At 38.8% G+C, this 24624-nt stretch overlaps 1 protein-coding gene across 3 annotated transcripts in view; it reads left to right on the forward strand.

Annotated features, from left to right (window-relative positions):
• The first annotated feature begins 3486 nt into the window (after window positions 1–3486).
• Window positions 3487–24624, forward strand: part of arfgef1 (ADP-ribosylation factor guanine nucleotide-exchange factor 1 (brefeldin A-inhibited)) — a 101160-nt gene continuing 80022 nt past the window's right edge. For all 3 annotated transcript variants that reach the window (XM_041813967.1, XM_041813968.1, XM_041813969.1), the window contains exon 1: window positions 3487–3820. In XM_041813967.1, coding sequence (XP_041669901.1) covers window positions 3697–3820 — 124 coding nt within the window. In that variant the 5' untranslated portion in view covers window positions 3487–3696. The remainder of the gene's footprint in view (window positions 3821–24624) is intronic.

Consider the following 24624-nt stretch of genomic DNA (forward strand, 5'->3'; position numbering starts at 1 on the left):
ATCAGAACTTGACCACATTTCTCTGTTAAAAGAACAAAGAACAGCAGTGAGTTGTTTTCTTTTCAATAATGACAAAAGTCGATTACTGACATGTCTACAGTCGCCATGTTTAACGTTAATCCTCGGTAACTGTGCACGCGCAGCTCGATAGCGGCTACGTCACGTGTTTTGTTGCTCTGATTGGCCCGTAGAGATGTGACAGAACGTTCATTTTTCTCAAACGTTTCCTATTGAAGCTTTTCCAGAAGCTTTTGCAGATGGATGTGTGAAACACATCCATCTGGTGTGTCAGGTTATGATGAACCGCATGAAGAGAACATGCAAACCTCATATAGAAAGGCATAGTTGGACAGGAATATGAACCAGGAACCTTCTGTTATCACCTTGTAGCTGTTTTCAATCATGCTTGCCAGCCACTCAAAATAATCTCTTGTATTATGGGTATGCAAAGTGTATTTGTGTTTAAAACATGTTTTGCCCCCATGGGATGTTTAATAATCAACATATTTATAGTCATTTAAGTCATTAATTATTTTAATCAAACTAACCTATTTTATTATGAAAGGACGTATTTTGTGATCGAGCTCCAATTTAAAATCAAACTTTTCCACACCTCTGTGCTGGTCTCTTGAGTCTGCAGCTCTGCTCTTATTTACAGATTCAGAGATAGTTGAACTGACACATAAGACATCCCAAAGTGAAAGTGAACCCGGCCGCCCACAACTGCCAAATCCGTGTCTTGTCAAGTTGCCAGATTTCCTGGAAATATTTGCTGTTGGACTAAGCTGAATCTCACAAAGAGCAGAGTAACAATGCTAAATGTGTTTGTAGGTGTAGTCATAGGTGAGGGGGAGCATTTACAAGAAATAAAGCAGGGTTGATTATGTTTATAGGTTTTGTCTTTATTCATTAGTTTTTTATTTTTAGTTTCCTTTCAATTTCAGTTTAGTTTCAATTACTTTTTACTGTTGGTTTGTTGGTTTAGTTTAGTTTTTAGTTTGCAAAAATGCCTCATTTTAGTTTAGTTTTTATTAGGTTTAGTGTTAGTTTTAGGTTTTTTGGGGATACATGTAAGGGCTGAGTGTACATCATACATTTTTAAAGACATATTCAAACAGGCTACTCTTCACTTACCCTTTCATTTATTTAAACATGACGTTTGAACACAAGTCCAGACATAAAACTACCACTGTATAAAGTCCTAACAAATCAGGCCAGTTTACTCTGCAGACTTGGGTGTAAGTGCCAGTGTTAAAGACTAAACTCGGGATATTTTATCTCTGTTTTTATTTTATGGTAGTAAGTTTTGTAAGCACACTATATAGTTTTATTTAGTTTTCATTGTTTGATAAAGCTTAGTTTTTATTTGGTTTCAGTTCATTAAAACTAAAAGGATTTTTGAATTTAGTTACAGTTATTAAGTTAGTCTTAGCTAACTATGATAACCTTTTTATGTATGATGACACTCTCAACATGACAATAACAAAAATAAGACTAGTTCCTGAAACTCTAAAAACAAGTATAAATATTTAATGAAAAATTGCCACATAAATATTCATTAAAATGTTGCCTGACCACCAAAAACACAGAAGTCAAACTATCACCTCCTATGGAAGCTCTAAGTGGTCACACATCCATACATTTTGTTGTAGTAAATTTTCCCCCAACATGTACATTTTGATTGATTATGCTACACTGTGAGTTATTCATGCTGTTTTTTTTCATAACAATGGTATTTATTTATGATGAAAACTTCTGTTTTTATTCTTATTTATTTCAATATGCTCAAAGGTTATCATTGGAAAACCGTTTCCCCGAGATAATTATAAAAAGTCCAAATCTTGTGAATGAAACTAGAGTAAAATATACCAATGCATGACTTCTTTGAGCTTCTGTAACTTCCCCAATGATTAGCAGGTCTTTTAAGGCAGGGGTTCCCAAAGTGAGGGTCAGGACCCCCTGGGAGTCCTGACTCACTGAGAGGGTGTCATAAGATGCCTTCTAAAAATCAAAGAATGTTTTTTTTAATTTGTGCTGTCAGTTGATTTAAAAAAATCTTATTAGTTATAGATGTTATATTTGATTTATAGCAATTAATCACATATTTCAATCAATTGAGAAAGATTGCATTACTGGTAGATTTAGAAATAGTAACAAAACAATCAAAAAGGACATGCTTCTGAATGGAATCACAACTTTCTACTAACTTTTGAAAAGCTGAGACCAAGGACAGATTGTCCACTAGTCAGTCTAGGATCATATTAATTCATAGAATATGGATTTCATCCATGAAATTGTGAAAATTAAGAGCATTAAGGAGTTTTTCATGGGATCCAAAGCCAGTTGTGTGATGGCTTAAGAGTACAATCTATCAGAGCGCAGATGGTCGAGTGGTTTAAGGCGCTACCTGTGTACATGGGCGGCCCAGGTTCAAATCTGGCCTGTGGTCCTATACCGTATGTCTCTCCCCTGTTTCCGAGTCTATCCACTGTCATTCCTTTATCTAATAAAGGCATGAAAAGGCCCAAAAATAAATCTTTAGAAAAAAAAGTACAATTTATCAGCGTACATTAGGTTAATTAATCAAATTTAAAAATTCTAACAACACAATTTAAAATGGTTTTAAAATGCATATTACATCATTGTGGGCTGAATATTATCAGGGACCAAAGATAACAAAATTAGTGATAGATAAATGAAGAGGTAAATAAAGAAAAAATTAATGAATAAATAAACATAAAAAAATAAAAATATATATATTTATTTGTTTCCTTTTTATAACATTTCTAGATGTATTCATTTATTTTTTCTTTGGTTTATATTTGTGTAACTTGTTAACTTCTTCATCATCCTTTTTAAACCCACATTTATTTGTTTACATATTTTCAGATCCCAAAATGTATTTATTTATTAATATCTGTATTTATTTGTTTACTTTTAAAAATTTTTGGTCCCTCATTGACTGTTTTTACTGTTCCTATCCTACCTGATTTAGGACGATATTGAACGTTTCCTTTTTTCCTCAGCTGTAAACTGAAGTAAACCTGTGTGGCCTAAATATGCATGGGGAAGATGACTGAGCACCACTAGGCCTAATAATGACTGAGCATATCAAAAAGTCTTGTTTTTCTTCCGTCTGTTTGATAAAACTGTTCTTTAGCAGTAAAAAATAATAAAAAGCTGGACTTATTTTGCTTTACAGCATATCCACTGTTCTCACAGATTTACAAAGTTAAGCACAATGAATCTCCAAGTCTCTCTATAATGTCATTGTATAATTTAGCTACATTAGAAAGAGAAAAAAACTGACCTGTTAAATTAAAGAGTAAAAGGAGAAATATTTCAGGGGGGAGCAGACTCTTATTGTTTAATATAATACATGCATAGGTTCATGTTTGTGTAGAGTAGAGCTTAGCAGTGAGACTACACTCATGACACCTCTCCTCTCTCTCCCTGCTGCCTCACTGCGGCCGCTCTCCTCTCCAACGTACGTGACGTCGCTTCCTCTCTCCAACATGGCGCAGGAGGCAGGTCGTTAAAGGAAATCTGAGGGATTTACCCCACCTTCTGTGTTTATTTATGTTTGTCTGTTAGGGGCTCTGCGGCTGACATTTGTAAAGGAATACATCTCCATTCGAGGCGGCTGCAGCCCCCCCCTTGGGACCAGGCACACCTCGCCCCAAATTCCGGTGCGACATGTTTGAGGGCAAAAAGACGAAAAACATGTTCCTCACACGAGCTTTGGAAAAGATCCTGGCCGACAAGGAGGTGAAAAAGGCTCACCATTCACAACTGAGAAAAGCCTGCGAGGTGGCACTAGGTAAGTTACGTTGTCTTAGCATCACATTATAGCTGTCTTGGACTCATTGATTTAGACACGTCATGCACCCTTTCACTTATTAACCGGTTTTCCTGCAACAATGTCGCAGCGGTTAGCAGCACAACTCACTCCACGTTCAGTAGATATTGGTCTCTAATATCATACAACTGTCTTGGGTTATAATTTTGAAAAAAGCAGCGTGTTTAATTGACGTGGCACGAGCTCAGTGGAAATGATTCCGTATAAAACACGGAAATGGTGCAGGAGGGATGGGTGTTTGCAACACTGGACCGATACTGCGAAACTAGTGGTGATGTGATAACAGGCCAGGCCGAAAACAAAGTTGTTACTGACTGTATCATCATCTAACATGAAGTGCACTCATAACTGCACATTAAACATTCGACTTATAAGAGCAAACATCATCTAAAGTGCTTCATTTAACCCCTAAGAGGCGAGTTGTTTGTGTCTCTTCCTAGTACACTAGAGACGTAGCCGTGCCCGTTGAGTACAGGGAGTGTTGGAGGACATTTTTGTTATCTTATTGCATCTTTTATTTATTAACTGGCTTCAACATAAAGTTTGCAAGCCTCCCTCTCCCTCCCCATTATTATGTTGTATAATTCAAATGAACTTGGGACAGCGAAAGCAAAAGGTGACATCGACCAAAAGCACCTTTTATGCTGGAAGAACGTCAATAGTTCCGCATTATGAAGAGACCACTTCCGGTTAAAGCCAAAATAAAATGTCAACAAAGCCGACAACTCATAAAAACTGAAATGCCGGAGCAGAAAAGTAAGAATCGAAATATTATTTTGCTATTTAGCTCTATTTCTAGTATTGTAGCATGATATTCTTCGACATTAGTGTAACCGCTGAAGTTGCTTTCTGTGGGCGTGCTTTTATTGTGAAGTCAACGTCACCCATGGAGCGGATATAAGAAAACTGTAGGTAGTAGCTTTATAAATGAATTACTAAGCAGGTGTATTCCCCGAAATACGTCCTTTGTTGCGACTTCTTGATATGAATAAAACATGTTTGAGGAATCAGACTAAACAGAAATTCACATCCACGCTGGATAAGAAATCGCAGCGTTTAATAGCTGGTTTTGAAGGGGCCAGGTTATGTTTTTGCTCCGTGTCATGGAACAACCGGGCTTTTATGCTGCTAAGCGAGTAACATGACACTACTAGAAAAAAGGGTCCAGCCACACATGCTACCTGCCTAGACAGTTGCTGCCTTGTTTAACCCATTCAACTGTTGTAGGGTAGGCCATTGCAATAGCCTCGAGGGCTGAATACACCAAACGTGTTTGTCAAGGCTTGCTCTTTTGTTTTGGAAAGCTAACCCACCCACACAAATGATAAATTCCTTCCCCCACCTCATTGTACATAGAGCAACAGAAAAAAACAGTGCCTTATGCAGGAGGTTAGCTTTAATTGACTGTGAAGTCAAGCATGGATTTAAAAGGAAAATACTCTGTTATGTATACGCCTGCCCTAGTTATTAAGGCAGAGTCTTCCTTTACCTGGGAATCAGAGCATGAAAAGTAAAATTGATGTCATCGGGTTACTGTCTCACTCCAGGTTTTTATCACAAATGTAGGCTGTCCAAAAATAACATCTAACAGGTAGCATAGATAAAGCTTACTGGTTTCAGGTCAACCTTGCATTAATTATTATTACTATTTTTGGTGCACCTATATGTTTTTCTCCAGATGACATCATCACTACAAAATCTTTATATGCTGTGGCTTTAAATTAACCAGTAAACATCTTGATGTCTATTTCTCAGCGTTAGTCAGTGGCCGTGGGTCTTTTGAGGTCACAACAGGGAAGAATAATACTTAGGTGGAAGCCTTACTGGTCCATTGTGCAACATAACACTGCAGAAACCAAGAAGCATAAATCGCTTCATAATAAACTGTCTATCAGCCTTACACTGAATCCTACAAGATGAGAGTCTCTGCAATGAACGTAACAGCTCTACAGTAGTAGTGCATATCAAAAACGACTGGGTGACCCAGTATACTGAGTGACTTACATAATCCCCTTCAGCTCATGGGGCTCTGAGACATCTCTGAGAGAGTGCCTGTGCCAGAGTCTCCTCTTTGCTGTCACTAAAAGTTCTCCTGTCATTCACTGACATTGTTTAAAAGTATGCATTGAGCGATTTTTTTTTTCTTGTATAACGCAAGATGGCGTTTTATTAAGCTTTCCTGGCACACAGATTTCAACTTGTGTGTATATATAGGTGAGGCAGGCTAAGTGTTTTGGATGCAGCCCACACTGGCACTTCATCGCTGCAGGGCTTTTTTTCTATGTATAGGGAAAAAGGCAAAAGGCTACCTTTACCAGACAGCACAGCCTCCTCTCTCCCTATCTGACCTTTCTCTTGGATGATCGAAATGTCACTCAGCAGTTTCCCAAAAAGAATACCATCTCAATTTCTCACACGCTCTAACCTGCTGCGGTGCGGTCCAGAGTCCTATTATGTTTGGATCACACAGTCGGCTTCTTTGAGAGGCGCTGTCTGATAGCATGAAACACAAAGAGAGTTAGACTGACAGGTAACTAAAATATCAAAGGCCCTTAGGCTGTATATGCCCACTTCCTCTCAGAAGCTAACAGAGGCTTTGGTTTATTGTTGTCACGTGTTGCAGGCTTCCTGCTGGCTTCATGGTTGATCATTGTTTTTAAAACTGACCTGGCAGTCCATCAGAGCTTTGCTGCTAAATAACAATACTGTGAATGTAGGAAGCTAAAATGGGGAAGTTTGTACAAACTGGTGCACTAAAAGTAGTCAGAACTTGTTTAATGCTATAGTCTGTTGAGTTGAGTCCTGCTGAGCACATTGCTCATTATCTCTTCTCATCTGAGGGTCTGCAGCAGAGGTCACAACAACCCAGAAACCATTAGCAGCCACATTTTTTAATGCTTCACTCCATTTTAGATTTTACCTAACGATAAAAAATGGTTTTTGTCTTTAAATGAGGAACTCAGAATGTTAGAATTGAACAGTTTACTTTAAGTTTAGCTGCAGCTCACAATCAGTGGCCAATTTATTGCCACTATAGTCTGGTTAAAAAAAAAAAAAAGTGGTGATTTAGCAGCTATCTAGCATTGGTAATGCTGCTCAAGCAAATGAGTAACAACATGGAAATCCTGTGGATATAACCAAATCTGTAATGATTCAAGGCTGGGAAAATTAGTGAAGTTGAATCCATATGTAAAATTAAATGATGTCATAATATGAGGATAGCTGCAGGTTTAACATACGGCCGTAAAGATAAGGCCTGGGCAAGATTCTTCTACGTCTTATTGCTGTTTTTAATGATTGGCTTAATTTGGCCAGGCTATGCCTCGGATGCTGCCATTGAATCTGTGACTGATCGAGAGCATGGGAGTTGCTACCTTGGCAGCGTAATTCATCAATCTGCTGACTGGCTGAGATCAACCACAGACAGGGTTCGCTCAGCAAGACAATGTGGCATTCCTGGTATCTGAGCGCTTGAATGAAAGTCTGAGTCTTTCAGTTCTTGGTCTTCCTAGTCTTAATGAGGCCTGGGTGTTGACTGATGGCCAGAGGCGCCGACTGGTCTCCTTTTGACAACTTCTTCGGCACATTTTTGGGTATCGTTGTGTGTCTTATATGAAATGCTCAGTAGAGCTGGGATGGGAAGAGTCAGCTGACTGATACGTGAACGGCAGCTGCGCTTTTACGGGCATGTGGCGCAATTTCCCGGGCCTGATCCAGCTCACCTCATACTGGGTCCACAGGAGGTGCTGATCCAGCATATGCTCCCATACCTGACCTGACCCATGCTACTCAGTTAAGCTAAGCTAACTTGCATAATATAAAGAAAAAATTATTGTTCTTTGGCAGACTGATAGGAGACAAGTAAACCTCAAGGTTCTGATCTGATTCTGGCTCTGGTGGCTCAAACATGAATCACTGTAAAGGAGCCAGATGAAGTCTCATTGTCAGTGCAGGTTTCCTGCTAGTGCACAGGTGTCAAACTCAAGGCTTGGGGGCCAAATCCGGCCCCCAAGATCATACGAACTTTCTATTATAACTGGCCCACCAGTGTGAGGTCTGCAGATTTCCTCCACTATAAACATGTAAACTAAACCTTGATGGTCTCAAATATCGTTGTTAAATTATAAAAATCTAAAAAGGTAAAGAGTAAAAGAAGGCTAGATAAAAATTCAGGAAGGTGGGAAAAGAAATTAATGTTGTCATTTCATATTTTCAATTTTCCATCTCTCAGTTCTGACTTAAACTTTTGATTTTGACTTTTTTCATGTTTCAACCTTCAAGATTCACAGTTCAAAATTCTTAGTCGTATTTTTACCTCTTAAGGTTGTGGTTTTGACTTTCTATCTCATTTATTTGCCTTTTAAAAACATTTTTTGCCTTTAAATTTCATGTTTTGACCTTTGGAACTAATAAGTTTGACTTTTTTTTCAGACTTTGAGCCTTTAAACTCATCATTTTTACTTTTTTTTCATCTCGGAAGGATTTATTATCAGTGTTATTTATGTTTTTTCATATTTCACTAACGGTGAAAATGAGGTGGACAGTTTATGTTCAAATGTTGACCTTGTTAGGCTCTTAGGTAAGGCCTAAATTCAGAATCCATGATTGACTATCACAATCTTGGCCCAAATAGTCCGGGGCTCAGGACTTCTCATCAGAGCAAATCTGGACTCGACAAGTTTGACACCCCTGTGCGAGTGGGTGTAGTTTTGGTGCCACCAACTAAAACCTACAGCATCCAGTCAGTCTGTAATGAAAGCAGTCATTACCCTTAGATTATTATTTTGTTGAGTTTTGTTCAATTTGTTGGCCAACGATTCTTGAGCAAACAAAATGTTCTTATGACTTTTGTTTTTACACTCAAGGTAAGGAGCAGTGGACTGTAAAAGCCAGATTTACTACTTGGGAGCTTTTGTTTGTATTTAAATCTAGAAAGTTTGTTTTCTGGAGCTTTGCTGTTGCTGCTTGTCTCACTCAGATGATGACACTGAGAGTGCCTGTTGTGTGTTCCTGGTGGTCTGAGGGTTTAAAATTCATTAAATCTAAATATTTTGGTTCATGTGGTAAAAGAGGCAAAGAGACGATGAGGTACGGAAGCCCTAAGTGGACATACATCCAATTATTCTGTTTTGCTGTGATCATGGGCAAAATATTGTTTTTTTCTTTTTCTCTTGATCCCAACCAGTTAATCTGATTGTTTTGGGACAACAACACAAGCTTTCCCATGATGATGTGTTCATTTTAGATCTTCAGAAAATAAAATAAATGGAAATACATGCATGCATGTCCTCTCGGGGCTGTAATGATGCACTTTTCAAATATGTTTCCCCCCAATCTTTTGGTAAAGTCATATGTTTTGTTCCATTTTGTGTCAATAATGGAAAATTTTTCATTATATAAGTTTGATTTTTGGAAAATTTTGGAAATTTAAGGAGTGCTAGCTGGTCCTTAGGCTTGTCAAGTTGAGAACAACTGCTCTAGTAGTTTTTTTCCTTTCCTTTCTTAAACTGAAACACCCTTGTCTTCTTCGGAGTCAAATATTGTAGTTGTGAAATGTTTAAACATTTTGTGAACTCTGCCACCAGGGGGCTCTTAGACAAAACATTAACGAAAGATGATGGGACAGACGTGTGTTGTTCATGTGCTGCTTCTTTGGATTTCTAATAAAACTGTGCTTTACTTGGAAGATCGGGCCACAATATTATGGGGCTTAGGGTGAGAGGATGGTCCATGCTATATGGGGAAAGTACAAACACTGTCAGTGACTAATTGTGGTCCATGACAAGTAAGTGGCAGGAAGCATGAATGAGATAACATCCAGCATTTCCTCAGCAAAGACAAAGGTGCCATGTTTGCACGATGGCAGCCTCCATGACAAGAAACGGTCCATTAAAACCTTAACAGTTCAGAGTATCTCTGTCTTGGAAAACTGTTGGAAATATTTGAAGTCTTGTAAGTACTCAGGTATATGTATAGTGTATGATATGAGACATTTTAAGAAATGTAGACGTTCAGTGCAAAAATTCTATACATTGTTCCTTAAGCAAGCTCTATCTTTGGTTGTTATCTGATTGTTCTGATTCCAGTATCAGAAGTACGTCCCATACTGCTTAAAATGCAGGTATTGGTATCGGCGAATACACAAATTTATGCACCGATCCATTTGGTTTAGCTTTATATTTTGCTTTGTTTAACCATGCTAAATGTTAGCATTATAAACAGAAAATCAATTCCTCTTCACTGCCGGAAAGCACTGCATGCACAAGCTACCGTTTTAAGAGCAGCGAAGAAGAACCGAAGGAGCCACTGCAGCAGCAAAGACTGGTTGCTGTGTGACAGTTTTTCTCTGAATGTGATCATTAAAATTCCTTTTAGACCGGCGCTGTCGTAGACAACAAGAAACGACACAGTTTATCAAAAGTAGAATAACTTTTGAACCATAAATTTTTGCCTCTTACTCGTTTTTCATCTTGAAGCAAGCGGTTGTGCCTGACGCTGCTGATGCCTTAGAATCCCCTGCAGCAGCATTTTCAGCGAGCCTGAAACTCATGTGACTTTTGGGGACTTTAATGATTAAATCCACTCCAGTAAACCTGATATTGATCATCTTTTTTTCTATTTTAATCAAATTAAGATCATTTAGTACTGCTAGCGCGAATGCAAACCACCATATTGTTTTCCATTGTGAGGGTGTGTCAGCCAATTGCAGGCTGTTTTATAATCATGTCATGCTGACTGAATAGAGCAGCCCCCTGTATTATTGTTATTTTAATATTTAGCAGTAAAACTCAATAATCATCAGAAAAATAACTTTAGGGTCACAGAGATGCTGTACATTATGATTCTATTTGTTGAGCCATATTCTGAGTCAAATATAGGTCTAAAATAATTTGCTAGCCTGCACAGTCTGATAGGCCGATACCCAACACCTTGGTAACAAATCATATTGGGAAGGAAAAATTGCACTGGAACATCCCCTATTGGTTATCATAGCATTTACAGTTTTTGGTCGTATTGCAGCATCAAAACTTTTGTTTTTTCATTTACGTTTGTTCTCTTGTTCTCTGATGGCTTGAGAACAACATTTCCTCTGATTTAATGTCTGTTTATGTGCAGAGACATCTTGGAGATGTGTGTGGATTGGTTGTTTTCAGAAGTAAGGCTCCAAAATAGAGATTCACGTCTGTAAACAATCTCCTCAGTTGACACCTGCTTTAATCTGGTTAAAAACTTTTTATTTAATCACATCTTTAAGAACAAGATCTATCCAATTTCTAAATTAATGAATTAGCAAAGTCAAATTTAGGATGTAGTTAAATGTAGAACATCCTCTGTGACAGATGTAGTTAAATGTAGACCATCCTCTGTGTTGGATGTAGTTAAATGTAGAACATCCTCTGTGATAGATGTCGTTAAATGTAGACCATCCTCTGTGACAGATGTAGTTAAATGTAGACTATCCTCTGTGATGGTTGTAGATAATTGTAGACCACCCTCTGAACCTGCTTTGCTTGATCTACAATTATTTTTAAGCTTTGATGTAGACCAACACAAACCACATCATTTCACAGTTTAGGCTGTGCCATTCTGAATTTGCAGAAACATTCTCCAAGGTCAGAAATACATTGAATAAAAGCTTTACCCACAGATGAAATCAACAGCAGTAAGAAACTGTTCCTTTGTACCAACGTCAAGGCCAGTGTCTGCAGGGCCCACCTTTTTTTCAGAGCAGAAAGCCTGGTGGGGACGCCAACGGGCCAAACGCACCTCTGATCACTGAGGATGACAAACACATGCTCCTTCATGATAAGCTACGCCACAGTCACCACATGCTCACCCATGATAAGCACCAGGCTATAAATGATCCCGCTTAATAAAGGTTTTTACCATGGCTCCCTAAAGACCCTCTTCCTAAAATACAACGATGGACCGCTGTCATGGCAGGCCTGTTTGGACTCTAACCGAATTTTAAAAGCGTTCTTGATTTGTGTTTCTGACAACCTTTTACAAGCATCTCTCAAATTCACAGCAGGGATTTATCAACCCTGAAGTTGAAATGAGGCATTTAGATTTCCATGCTGAAGCACATCAGGTATCCTGTTTATAAAACTTGCAGGCATTGCTGGGGTCGAGAACATTAAAATGAGGAAAGAAACAGCAGCCGTCAGCTACAATTTTATATCATTTATATTCGTCAAGGTGCTGTAAAAGTCTATGGTTCTATGAGTTATACTAAGGCTGCTCCATTCTTTGACAGTAACTGAAATCAGATTTATGTGCATGTATGTGAGCAGCCGTCTTTAAACTGTGGAATTATCTAGAATAGATGGGCATTGTTTGCACAAGTATCCCTTTTTATTCTATTTTAGGGCAGCAGCAAATAATTGCATATATCAATCCACTGCTTCATAAAGTTTGAGAAAGTTCTGATAAAAAACAGCCCAGAGTTCATTTTATATTACATGATGCATGATAAGTATTTTTTTGAACAGATATTGATAACCGATAATTTCCTACTCCTGATGGCCAATAATTGATAAAATCTGATCTTTTTTTTTTTCAATTGTTCATTTTAAAAAAGAGTTATATCTGATGTATTTATGCACATATGGGGGTAAGAAGGGGTTAATATGTAGTGAGCAAAGTTACCTCTCTAGTTAAAACTAGAGATGTGACGTTCATGAACAGTTGTAATCTTTTGAACGTCTCTTTAACACGAATGAAGAGAACGGAGCTACAGTTGTGAGCCGTTCGTTTTTTTATCCTTATGTTTCACACAGATGTACACACAAGCTCCTCCTTTGCTACTCCACAGAGTGAGAAGACTACACACCAGAGCCTGACTGATATGGGATTTTTGGGGCACATGCTGATACCGATATTGGGGGCTAAAAAAGCAGATATCCGATATATTGGCCAATAACCGATATATTGGCCAATATATGAGATAAGAACATTGATATACACAGAATATATACTGTACATGAACACAAATTCTTATATTTATATTATCCTTGTTTATTTCACAAAGATGCAACTTAGATGACGTTAAAGCGCTGTATAATAGTCTTATGTTAGATAATGGTGGACATGTGAATTAACAGTTGCATTTATCATTGTTTATTCTCTACTCCTGCATCTCTACTCCTCTAAGCAGTAGAGGCGCAACTGGTTGACTACAAGTCCCACAATGCTTTGCATGTCAAACAAATATGGCCACCCACTGAAGACAGTCAAAGTACATGATCGAAAATGGATTAAAAATGGATAAAAAGGTGCTTATTATCGGATGTAACGCTGTGGATTTAATCTCCAAAGACCCTGAAAAGTCACCAAACTTCCAGCTCATTAGAAATGTTCTGTAAGAGCTCCGAATGCTTGGAAGACATGATTAGAAAGACGCAATGGATCCGTGCAGTCAAAATTATAGCGTTGTACCATTGTGTTATATCGTAGTGTGGTGCATATTTTCTTCCTGCATCGTAGCGTACCTATCTGATTGTTTTGCATCATATCGTATGTTTGGACTGTGTTGTATTGTAACATGTTTTACTGATTTATTGTATCATATGATATTGTCTGGTGTGGTACAGTATCATACTATATAGTTTAATTTTATGAAATTAAATCTCAAAGTTAAAAAACAAAGCAAAACAAAACAAAAACTTAAGGGGACTGTTTTAACTTCATTGGTAGAGCATGTGCCCATTTTTGATGCTACACTCCTGAATGCCCTTGTTTCCAGATCCTGATCCTGATCCCAGCACCGTTTGGTTCATGTCATTCCCTTCTCTCTCCCAATATTTCCCGTCTCTCTTCATCCGTCCTATCAAAAAGAAAAGAAAAAGCCCCCCAAATCTTCAAAAAGTAACATTAAATAAATTCTCAAGTTTTATAAACTCAAACTAGTAAAAACCTTCAAAATAAGTCTTGCAGTACATAATCATTACTTTCTGTCCATTTGCATTCCAGCAGAAAGAGAGAGTACACAAGGTCTGCTCTGAATGTGGTGTACACGTTACAAAGTGCAGTAAGCGTGCTGAGATAAATTGTTCCATAATCAAGCTACAGCCACATCGCCCTGAAGGAATATGGAGACTGAGAAAGGGTGAGGCCTCGCGTCTGGTTTCTCTCTCCTCCTCCCTCCTCCATATACCGTAAGTGCAAACACTTAAGCTGCTTGTAACCCCAAAGGTTGACTGGGATTCAGATAATGAGCAGAGGAGTGGTTGACAGGTTCAGGCCTGATGCTCACTCTGAAAGCGTAAATAATCCTTTTATGTGTAGACAGTGAGGAGTTTTGAAGGAAGGTTCTGTCTTTTTGTCTTCCACTTTCTAATTTATTTCTTACACTGATACCCCCATACATAATACATTATTTTCTCTCAGCGGATTCCTCCTTCAGTCCTGGGACAGGTTGATAAATTAATAACGGTGCACTGCAAACAGATGAGGGAGATAAAGGAAAAACCTTCCCTTTCTCTCTCATTTCTTTATCATCTTCTGCTTTTGTGAGAGAGAAATATATATACAGTGCTTAACAAATTTATTAGACCACCTGTCATAGACCATCCAGCATCATGAAGTGTTTTAATGCAGACACTTAAAGTGAGCTCTCCACGTTTTACCATTTTGAACAGGAATGAGGAATTTCAAACTGAATTCACTCAAATTTGAGCCGGTTCACTGGGCTTCTCTCAGAAGTCAGAAATTAATCAAGCATAACATTCCACCACTAAAACTCATTTTTCTGTTCAGGAATGCAAGTAAATAACTATAATTTGACATATTAATCAAGAAATATTAATGTGCTTTACTATTTTTCCAGTTTTTTTGTAAATCAGTCAATTTGAAAATTCATGGATAACAATAGTAATTCTATTTTAGCATTAAAAATATCATTTTGGTTAAAGAGCTTCTACATATTGGTGTATTAACCATTGCAGAAACATAAAAAATGAATTTGCTAATTACCAATGCTGTTAATTTAGGGCAGCTGTGGCATAAACCTTACTTTGGTTAGGGTTAGGGTGGGCTAATAAATTTGTTAAGCACTGTATAATATCATTTTATCACTTTATCTGTATTTATCCAAGGAGAGTTGGCACCAAGTAAATAATTCATCACCATTTCTGAAAGGGATGGAAAGAAACAGATTAAAAGAAAGAAGACCTGAAGACTCAGAACAATAAGTTGCCCATGTTTTCCTAGTTTAACCGATGTCTGCCTATTTCTGCTTCAGCTTACCCTTTTTTGCCAGTGTATATAAATTTTTCATCCCATTTCACCAAATTTTTACATATTTTTGCCACTTTAACGCCAGTTAAGCAACTTTTTAAGTCCTCTTTCACCACTTAAAATGCCCTTTTTTGCCACTTTAACCCTTTTTTTTGCCAATTTTATCTCATTTTTGGCACTTTTAACCCATTTCTGCTACTTTTCAAATCCAATTTCAACACCTTTCCCACACTTTTTCTTTTTGCCATTTTAGCTATTTTTAACATGCTTTCATTCTGCTTTTAACAAAAGGATTTACATTTTAAGATGGCTACTTACTACACAAATAAGTTAAAACAATAAATGTTTATTTTAAAATTCCACAGCTTAAAGGGATACTGGTGAATGTGCAGGTCACAACTTGTCCATGAGAGCGTTTTGGAGTTGTTGGATTGTGTATTTGATGAGTTTGATGGGGGAAAGCTGGAATACCGTCTGCTTACATTGAGTTGGCACAGCAGGTCCGAACTCTGCAGTGGCGATCTAAAAATAGCTTGCACCAACAACTGAAGGTAACAAACCTATTGCTAAGACTATAGGAATTATGGCAATGGGCGAATTTGCCAAAATGTTGAAGTATCCCTTTAACTTTACAATGGACCATGATTTTGCTGGCCCCCCACATTTGGCTGGGCCCTAGAAAGCTCTCCCTTTTTTCCCCCTAATGGGCGATCTTGTCTGCAGATGACTGTTCTTGCATTTGTTCAGCCACTTTCAGGTACAGTGGGGGTCCCTGGTCTCTGGCACCTTTTTCTGGGGGGTCGCGGGCTGAAAAGGTCGAGACCCACTGGTCTAAAGTGTCTTAATTCATTGAAACACACTGGCATAGTTAGCAGGAAGCTCTCTGTAAACTTCAAATAGAGCAACTTATGTCCAGTCAGTTCTCTTTGAAAATATTGAAAGGCATACAAAATAATTGAAATGAAAGTAACTAGTAAATATAGAAAGATAACAGAGTAATTGGTTTCAGAAGTGTCACACTGAAGTTTCACTGAATTGTAGTTCACTGCTAAGTATGCTGAGACCTACATGAGGGCAGCCTGGATAAGAAAGGGCGATCCAGCTGAATGAGCAGAGGAGGATGCAGTTCAGTACACATATTTATCTCACACTGACTGGCTATTAATCTCCAGCTTGTGCAGCACAATCCTGCACAGTCATAATAACCCCAATTCAGAGGACAGAAAAGTGCAATTCATCGCGCTCGAGGAAAGAGAAGTGCCAAATCATGTATCAGCGGCAGAGTTATTAGAGATGAATTCATTTCAACAACAAAGCCAACAGATGAGTAATCAAGGCCTTGTGGAGGCCGAGTGCTTTGTGACTTTTTGGCCGTAATATGAGTGCCTTGATTCAGCCGCTGGATCTGAGGCTATTGATCAGACACAGGCTTATGCAAGTGCAATGGAGTGGGTTGGTTGCACACATGCATGTACGTACACATGAGCGCAAACACGGTTAGGTAGCCCAGACAACCTCTCTGACAGTGTTTCCCTCTTCCCCTCCAAATGTAATTACTGCTATGCAACCATTCCTCTCAGCCTGGACAAAAGAAATGTCAGGGGGCCGATTTTTCTCAGGCTCTCCACTGTGGTCGCAGCTGCCCTGTGTTTATCTGTGGACGTATACACCTACACATGGATTCCTCCCCAGATTAGCCAGAGTTAGAGCGGCAAAAGCTACAATGCGGTCCTTTTTAGCATCCCTCTGGACATTGTTTTAAATATGCTGCTTGATAAATTAATACACCAGAGACGTAATAACATCTACATCCTTGGTAATGAGGTCTGGTTTGACTCTGAATGGATGTAAAACTGAACTTTTAACACCTTCTAGCACTATAAAGCAACATTTTATGTCCACCTGTGTCCTGAGGCTCCTTCTTCTAGCCCTCGGGGTTAATTTCCTTCAATCTGACACAGCATCTTTTGACTATAAAACTATTAAAGCAAATCAGGAACAGGGTTGAATATTAGCTGCATACAGAGGAGTTTGGAGCCAGCCATGGGATGCATGCCAGATCCAGATGGGCTCCAAGCTCTTTGAAATGGAAATGGTACTGCATGAGATGGCCTGGCCTTCCTCAGTGACCCGTTCTTCACTCAGGTGATGGAAACTGAGTCAGGGAATGACCTTTGAGATCTCCTGTGCATGCTAGGAAGGGGTATGTGTTTTCATGTTGCACAGATTCACCCACAAATAGGACAGGATGTAATTAGGATGTCTTAATATTTTCCTTTTTTTTCTTCACTCTGTTGTATAGGATTACAATACAAAAGGCACCAAAATAGCCAAGACACCTCTTACTACAGTGATAGAATTAGCCCCAGCATACTGTTCCCTTCGTGTAGCCTTGTAATATGAGCACCAACAAACACGTCCAGCACGTGGAGTGGGAGAGAGACAGGTTTATGTAGCGGATTTGTTTTGGATCTCAGCCTTGTCCTTGTCCCTGCTCTCTCTCTCTCTCTCTCCCTCCCTGTTGGCTCTATGTCTGAACCCCCCGTCCCCTCCTGGCGAGCTGTTTTCTTGCTGCTGGTCTTGTGACGTATTGCAGAGCCCCTCCAGAGGGCTCTGTGTTGATCTTCGTCTCTCCCGCCGGTGGAGCAGCCGTGTGCAGCCTCAGCTGCATCTTAATTGATGTGCTCAAGCTCTCATGAGGTTTTTGGTCTGTGTGTGTGTTTACACGCACACGTGTGTTTATTTAATGTTGCATCAGTGTATGTTGTGATGTCTGTGTGTGAAAGTCGATGGCAGAATGCCGACTTATTGAATTAGTGTTGATCTAACAGTTTTAGTCAGCATGGATATTTGCCCAGATGTGTGCAGCCCCTCAGATCAGTGACCGCATGGATCTGTCTGCTGAATACAATGCTAAAGTTCACTTAAAGGCTTCCTTTAAACAGGTAGTACTTGCATAAAGCTTTGTTTACTGTTGTTAAGGTGTACCTTCTGCAATTCATGCACTTAAAAATACAAAAATTTGCACCTGACAAACAGTTTTGCAAAGACAGCTGCAGGGCTACATGAACAAATACATAGCAGCTTGTTATTTTTAAACGAAGTGTCCTTATTGGCAGCAAGTGTCAGCAAAGCAAGCTGAGCCCCCTTAGGTGAAAAATAATAGTCGCTTCAGCTCAGTTTCAGCAACATTTTTGCAGATGTGCTGCTGGTTGTATATTCCCTTTAGAGTTGTTGTTACTGTTTGTGCTTGAAATGAAAATCTAGATCCTGTCTGATTGTTCCTGAATCAGTGATTTACCCTGACACTTTAGAGGTCAGACTATATGGGTCAAAGTTAAGACAATTTGTAAGCTTCTTATGTTGTAGATGAAAGAACCCTTATGTGAAACCTCAAAGACTGAAAAATCTTAAATTCATTTATTATAAACCATGCTGAGTGTGGTTCTTGTGTACATTCACACGCTAAACTAAACATGGATCCATTTCATAGAAAAACAACTCGTTAGCACTAGCGGCCCTTAAAAACATTGTGGGCAACCTTTAATTGGAGAGCAGCTGTTGTTTTTCTGTATCTGAGTTTGTCTCTGACTGTAAATGTGCTTAAAAACATTATGACAGCAGCTAAAATGTGGCATCACCACTGTATCATTTTTGATACCTAGACTCGGTTAAAGGCCCAGTCACGGTTTCCTTCAAACACCAGTGTGCCGTATAAAGGCCAGTCAACCAATCAGTCAGTCTTTCTTTGTATAGCATCATTTCATACCCAACGTTATCTCAAAACAGTTTATAAAGAGGACAGGTCTAGACTGTAGACCCCTCTTGGATGTGTAATTAGAAAAGTCAAAAAGTTGACATTTCAGCCACTTCACCAGAGCAGTGCATTACCACATTCAGCTCAGGCAACACAAAACTAGTATTTTATGTGGTTTAGAATATTTTTATTGACAATATAATGAGCTGATTTAAATACCAATTAAATTGGCTGCATGCAGTAAAGCCAGGCATACACTGAACTTTGAAAAACCTCTTAAATCTTATTAAAAAGTTTTTATGCTCTCACAAGGAGGTTTTTCAGACATTTTGATATAGACATATATTGCAAAAGTGCAATGGAAACACTTTTTCCACATAACACGTCGCAGGACGTAACGTACGGTGTCATAGGGGTCGGCGATATGGAAAAAGAATCATCACGATTTTTTTATGGCCAGATGACGATCTTGATTTTATCATGATTTTTTTTCATTAAATTTCTGAGACAAATTCGCAAGTTAGTGACCAGAAAAAACAACCTTTTCTCTGATTTTTCTCTATTTCTTCTGCACCATCCTGCTGGCCAATGCATTATATGTATGTGTGTGTTTATATATGTATATTTATATGTATATATATATATGTAGAGGTCCTATCTCACAATATTTTAAAGTTCCAAACATTTATTTTCCTGCGTCCTGATCTATTCTGTCTTCTGGAACCAATTTCTAAATTTTCTGCATCACTTTAGAGAGTGTGTCTTCGTCTGTGTTTTAAAATCTACTTTACTGTTTATTAAGCACATTTTGACACTTTGATTTGCATTTTAAAGTATATGGTCTTTAAAAAGAAATCCTGCAGCTGAAGCTTTAAACAAGTAGCCTGTTCATACAGTATGCAATTTAACATCACATTTACTTCAACCTTGTTTACAGACTGCCAAATAAAGAAAATATAAATATGACACACATCTGATGAATTTTTGAGACATGTGGTTATGCAGTTAATTAGTGACTGTATGTTATTTTAACACAATTTTGACTTCTATTTTAAAAAGGCCATGTAAACGTTGATTAACTGCTCTGATTAAGGCTGTGATGAGCAGTGACATCAACGTGTCACACTGGCACCTGCCTGGTGCTTACAATAAAGGAGAAAGGAGGAGGAAAGGCAGGATTACATGCTTCAGCAGTATGAATGCAGGCCAAAGAAATGCATCTAAATCAATGATTTTACTGTTTAAAACATTTTCTAATAATGATCCATGTCTGGACGTTGCGGACATCACCGCCACCCTCTGTAAAAAGACACTGATGTTATAACATTTAACCCGTGACTGCGTTATCCTGACGTTTACTTGCCAGGTGGAAAGGCTTGTAAATAACTCGGAAAATAATAATTTAAAGCAAAACAATGTCGGCTGTAAGTTACTACAGTAGGCTACCTGCCTCAGACACACTTAACCCCGCTGAACCGTGGTATGCGGACGGCAGACCGGAGGACGCTGTCCGTAGAGCTCATCAAAAAAACGTTGATCAGCTTTGTGCAGATTGTGCAAATAAATATTGTTTTTTTTTTTTTTTTTTGCATACTGATGGTTCAGAAAACCAAGACGAAGCTTTGTATAAGAGTTAGAAAACATCATGAGAACTTTCAATTTCACTTTTGCAGTGTGAGTCTCCACTGCTTTTATTTTGTGAAACACTGTAATGCAACTAATGTAGCTAATGCCACTCCCTTCAGTTTGCTTAATCAGACTGTTTTTTCTAGTGCTTTTCATACTGTACAACCACACTTGATGGGTCATTGTGTTGCAATAAGACTCCAATCCACAGCTGATCCTCTGGGACCTTTCATTTTTAACAGACAGACTCCAAAGGGTTCAAGTCAACAGTCACCCCAGCTCATCTAACTCACTTTTACACAGGATTCCCCCAAGGCTCTGTTATCTTACCGGTACTTCTCACACTATACTCAAACAACTGTTTGAGCAACAGCCCTGGTTTGACATACAGCAGATACTCTGATAACACCGTTATTTAAGACACCACCAACTCAGGGGTTAGCTGCAGGCAGAGATGAACATTTTTGCAGAGTGGTGCAGGGGGAACTGTCTGGACCTCAACACCAAAGAACTGGTTCATGACTTCAGGAAAGGTTCATCCAAAATCCCCACTCTGTCAGCAATCAGCCTATAGAGAGGGTTGACTCAGACAGATATTAAGGGACAATGCTTGACCACAAGCCCACCCTCCAACCCCACATTGAATCCATCTTCTCAAAGTGCCAGCAACATCTCTTATATGCTAGAAAACTCTGCAGAATCCTTAGAATTGAACCGTCTCAGTTCAGCCAGTACCACAAATAGAAATGCATGCAAGTGATGTGCAAACATATTTATTTTGAAATGTTTGACTGTGTTTTGTGGATTTGGAAGCAAGCTGATTCCTGCTGCCACTATTTTTCTTTCTCCAATAATGGGATAAAATGAGCACTTCACATTTATTTTCTGTTGAACATTTATACTGAGTATTGGGGTATGCAGGAGCACAGCTGTTCACTTTTCCTCTTTATTTTTTCTCTTTTTTTGTCAACCTGCATGGAAAAAAACCCTGATTCTGATTCTGATTACATTTTCTTAATGCACTATTGCTCAAGCACATATAACAAGAGCCCAAACACAGAGCTGTGGAGGGGAAAGGACCTGTGATTCCACTGTTACTGTTTTTGGCGAGCTGTCGTCTCCGTTGCGGACACTCCCGGCAGGGTGCTACGCTACTGCTGGGTGAGGAGTGCTTTGTCACGCCACTAAGGCCGAGTGTAGTCTGCTAAGATGTCCTGTCAGCAGTGAGCGATGGGGAGCAGGTTGTTCTGTCAAGCTGCATCGAGAGTCAGTCGCACTTTGATTGTGATGCATCATGAAAGTCGACAACCGAGCTGCTTGTTCATACTTATAGAGCTTGTATATCTTTAAGTGAGCCATGGTATGTCATAGCTGTATTCTTAGAACCTCTCTGTTGTCTTTATTATCCAGAAAAGGGTTAATGAATATGCATCCTCTTTTAGCATCACTGTGTATGCTTCTCCTCTGTTTCATCGTCGTACATAAACTCAGATCATAGGGTGTAAGCTGCATCGCTTCAGGGATTTTGTTTGTGGTTGCTGCAGGAGTGAAACACGCTCCACATTCACTCAGTGCAGATATTCCTCCAGATATTCAAAGGATTTGAACTAGTAACCCTGCTACAACCCTGCTTCAAACCTTAGGCTTAGGGTCGCCAAATACTTTCCTTGCTGATTCATCAGCATTATCTATTACGGATGCACATTTGCATCCTAAGAGGCTGACTACACCATTGTGTACTTGATATCTAAGCCATGATCAGCTTTTGCTCTAGCTCAGTGTTAGTGTGACTGAAAGGATCTTTGATAAGCCCCTTTGAATCATGTATTATTGTTACTGAGGCAGAGCAGAAACCTGTGTTTTTGCTCTGTTGGATGTGTGATGTTGCTGTCTATTAGTGCGTCTCATGTTGGGTTTATTTCAGTCACATGTGCACCAGGTATTTTTTCCATACGTGTGACATTTTCACTGTGCTCCATTACACGGACAGAGGTGGCATTTGGTTGTTTTGTGTGAGATGACTTCAGGCTGAGCTGCTGAAGCTTTCCTCCTTATGTCGTCATCGCCTCATGTATTTTTCACAGACGGCCTTGTCATGTGGGTGTCGTATGTCAGACTTTGTTGCACTGAGGGACTCTGGCTATTATGTTTGCAATAAGAAGTCTGTACAGGAGCTTTGTGAAGTTTTGTCTCTGCTGGGTTTAGCTATTTCCAGTAATAAACATACTTCTCAGAATATAGTGCACTTAATAGGGCATTTGTAGTCTTACATTGTTGTCCATATTATTGGTGAGCATTGTGGAAAAACAGAGGACAAATGATGGTCACTAATAGAGCAGTATACACTAAGCACGTACATTCCAGTGAAATTAGTATTTGAGATTAGTGGCACTCTTACAAGAAAATGCAAATGTAATAAAATAAAAGCTATTGCCAATGAAGTAATTTCTCACAAATTGATCTGGATTTTCATTGTAGAAAATTTACAGACTAACAAATTTGACATTAAGTCACCACAATGACCCTCCAAACCTCGCTGGATCTCCCATGATTCCTTGGTAACGCATGTGTTGTTTACAGTATCTCAGGAACCATAGGACAGCTCTCTGTGGAGTCAATTGTGATGTGAAGTGATTTTTTTCCAATCTACTGAGACTTCCTGGTGTTCATAACCCATCCAGAACATTTTTTAAGATTTATTTTTGGGCTTTTTAGTGCCTTTATTTGACAGAGGAGGACAGTGGATAGAGTTGGAAATGGGAAGAGAGTGGGGAGAGACATGCGGCAAAGGGCCACTGGCCGGATTCAAACCCAGGCCGCCCACCTACAGGGGTCGTGCCTGAGACCGCTAGGACAGGGGTGTCAAACTCAATCACAGCAGGGGCCGGATTCTGGATTCAAGTCCAACCTGAGGGCCTAACAGGGTTAACTTTTTAACTTTAAACTGTCAACCTCATTTCACCAGTAATAAAATATGGAAAACAAAAAAATTGCACCGATGATGAATGATTTTGAGGTCAAAATTTAAAAATAATTTAATAATATTTCTCCTCTGTGGGTGAAACTGTCAAAAACAATGCATCTGTAGCTACTCTGCCTCTCAGCTGTAGAAAGCAGGGACCCCAGGTTTGGCAGAGTGCAGAGAACACACTACCATGATTTGGTACCAAATTTAGGAAGAGAATAAATGCTTGGACTAAAAGGAAAGACTAAAATGTGAGGACTTTATATGGACTAAAACTAGACTAAAATGTTTCCAAGATTTAGTCGACGAAAGCTAAAAAGGATAGAAATGACTAAAATGTGACTAAAACTAAAAGACATTTCATCTGAAGACTAAAATTGAAAATAGCTGCCAAAATTAACACTGAATCCATGAAAATGTGACTGTTGACTTAGATTTTTTTGCCATGAAAAACTTAGCAGTGGTGCTATCAGTCCTCCTTTTTGTCAATGGAAGTTAAATACAACTTTCTGTTAGTTATCTAGTCATAAAGCTCCAGTTACTTCTTCTATTAATCAGCTATCAATGATTGTTTGTATAGCGCCAGTTCATGACTGAATTTATCTCAAGAGTGACACAACCAAAGAATCTCTTATGGCACTGATCATCAAAGCTCCCCATCTGGCCCCCAAACAATGATTAGATTCAGAAAATGTAAGGAGGAGAAAAGATTTTTGGGGCTTTTAGGTATCTATTGTCTTTAAATCCTTACAGCTATCAAATCAACCCCAAAACTATCAAGATTGTATCAGGAATGAGTTAATGTTTGATCTGTTTTTTAAAGAAATCCACCCAGCAGCTATTATAAGAAAATTTGCTGCATGAAAAACATGCACGTATCAGTTCAGTCCTGGTTAAATCTACAGTTAAGGCTCATGCGATGTTCCTGCCTAAGAATCAAAACGAAATACTTGTTTCCTCAGTTTGTTTTTCACCAAACAGGATGGAGCATGTTAGCATCAAACCTAGTGATGGACAACGTGGCAGTCCTAGAAATGTTGTGTTGATAAAATATAGGCGATAGGGACTGATCTGGCATTTAATGCCTAAGAAGTGCTTACATTTTAAAAGAAAATACAATGAAAAGTACATTAATGTTTCATTTAATTTGAAAGTCTGGCCCCCAAAGTGTCTGTCAAG

Source organism: Cheilinus undulatus, linkage group 19 (genome assembly GCF_018320785.1).
Source record: "Cheilinus undulatus linkage group 19, ASM1832078v1, whole genome shotgun sequence".
NCBI lineage: Eukaryota > Metazoa > Chordata > Actinopteri > Labriformes > Labridae > Cheilinus > Cheilinus undulatus.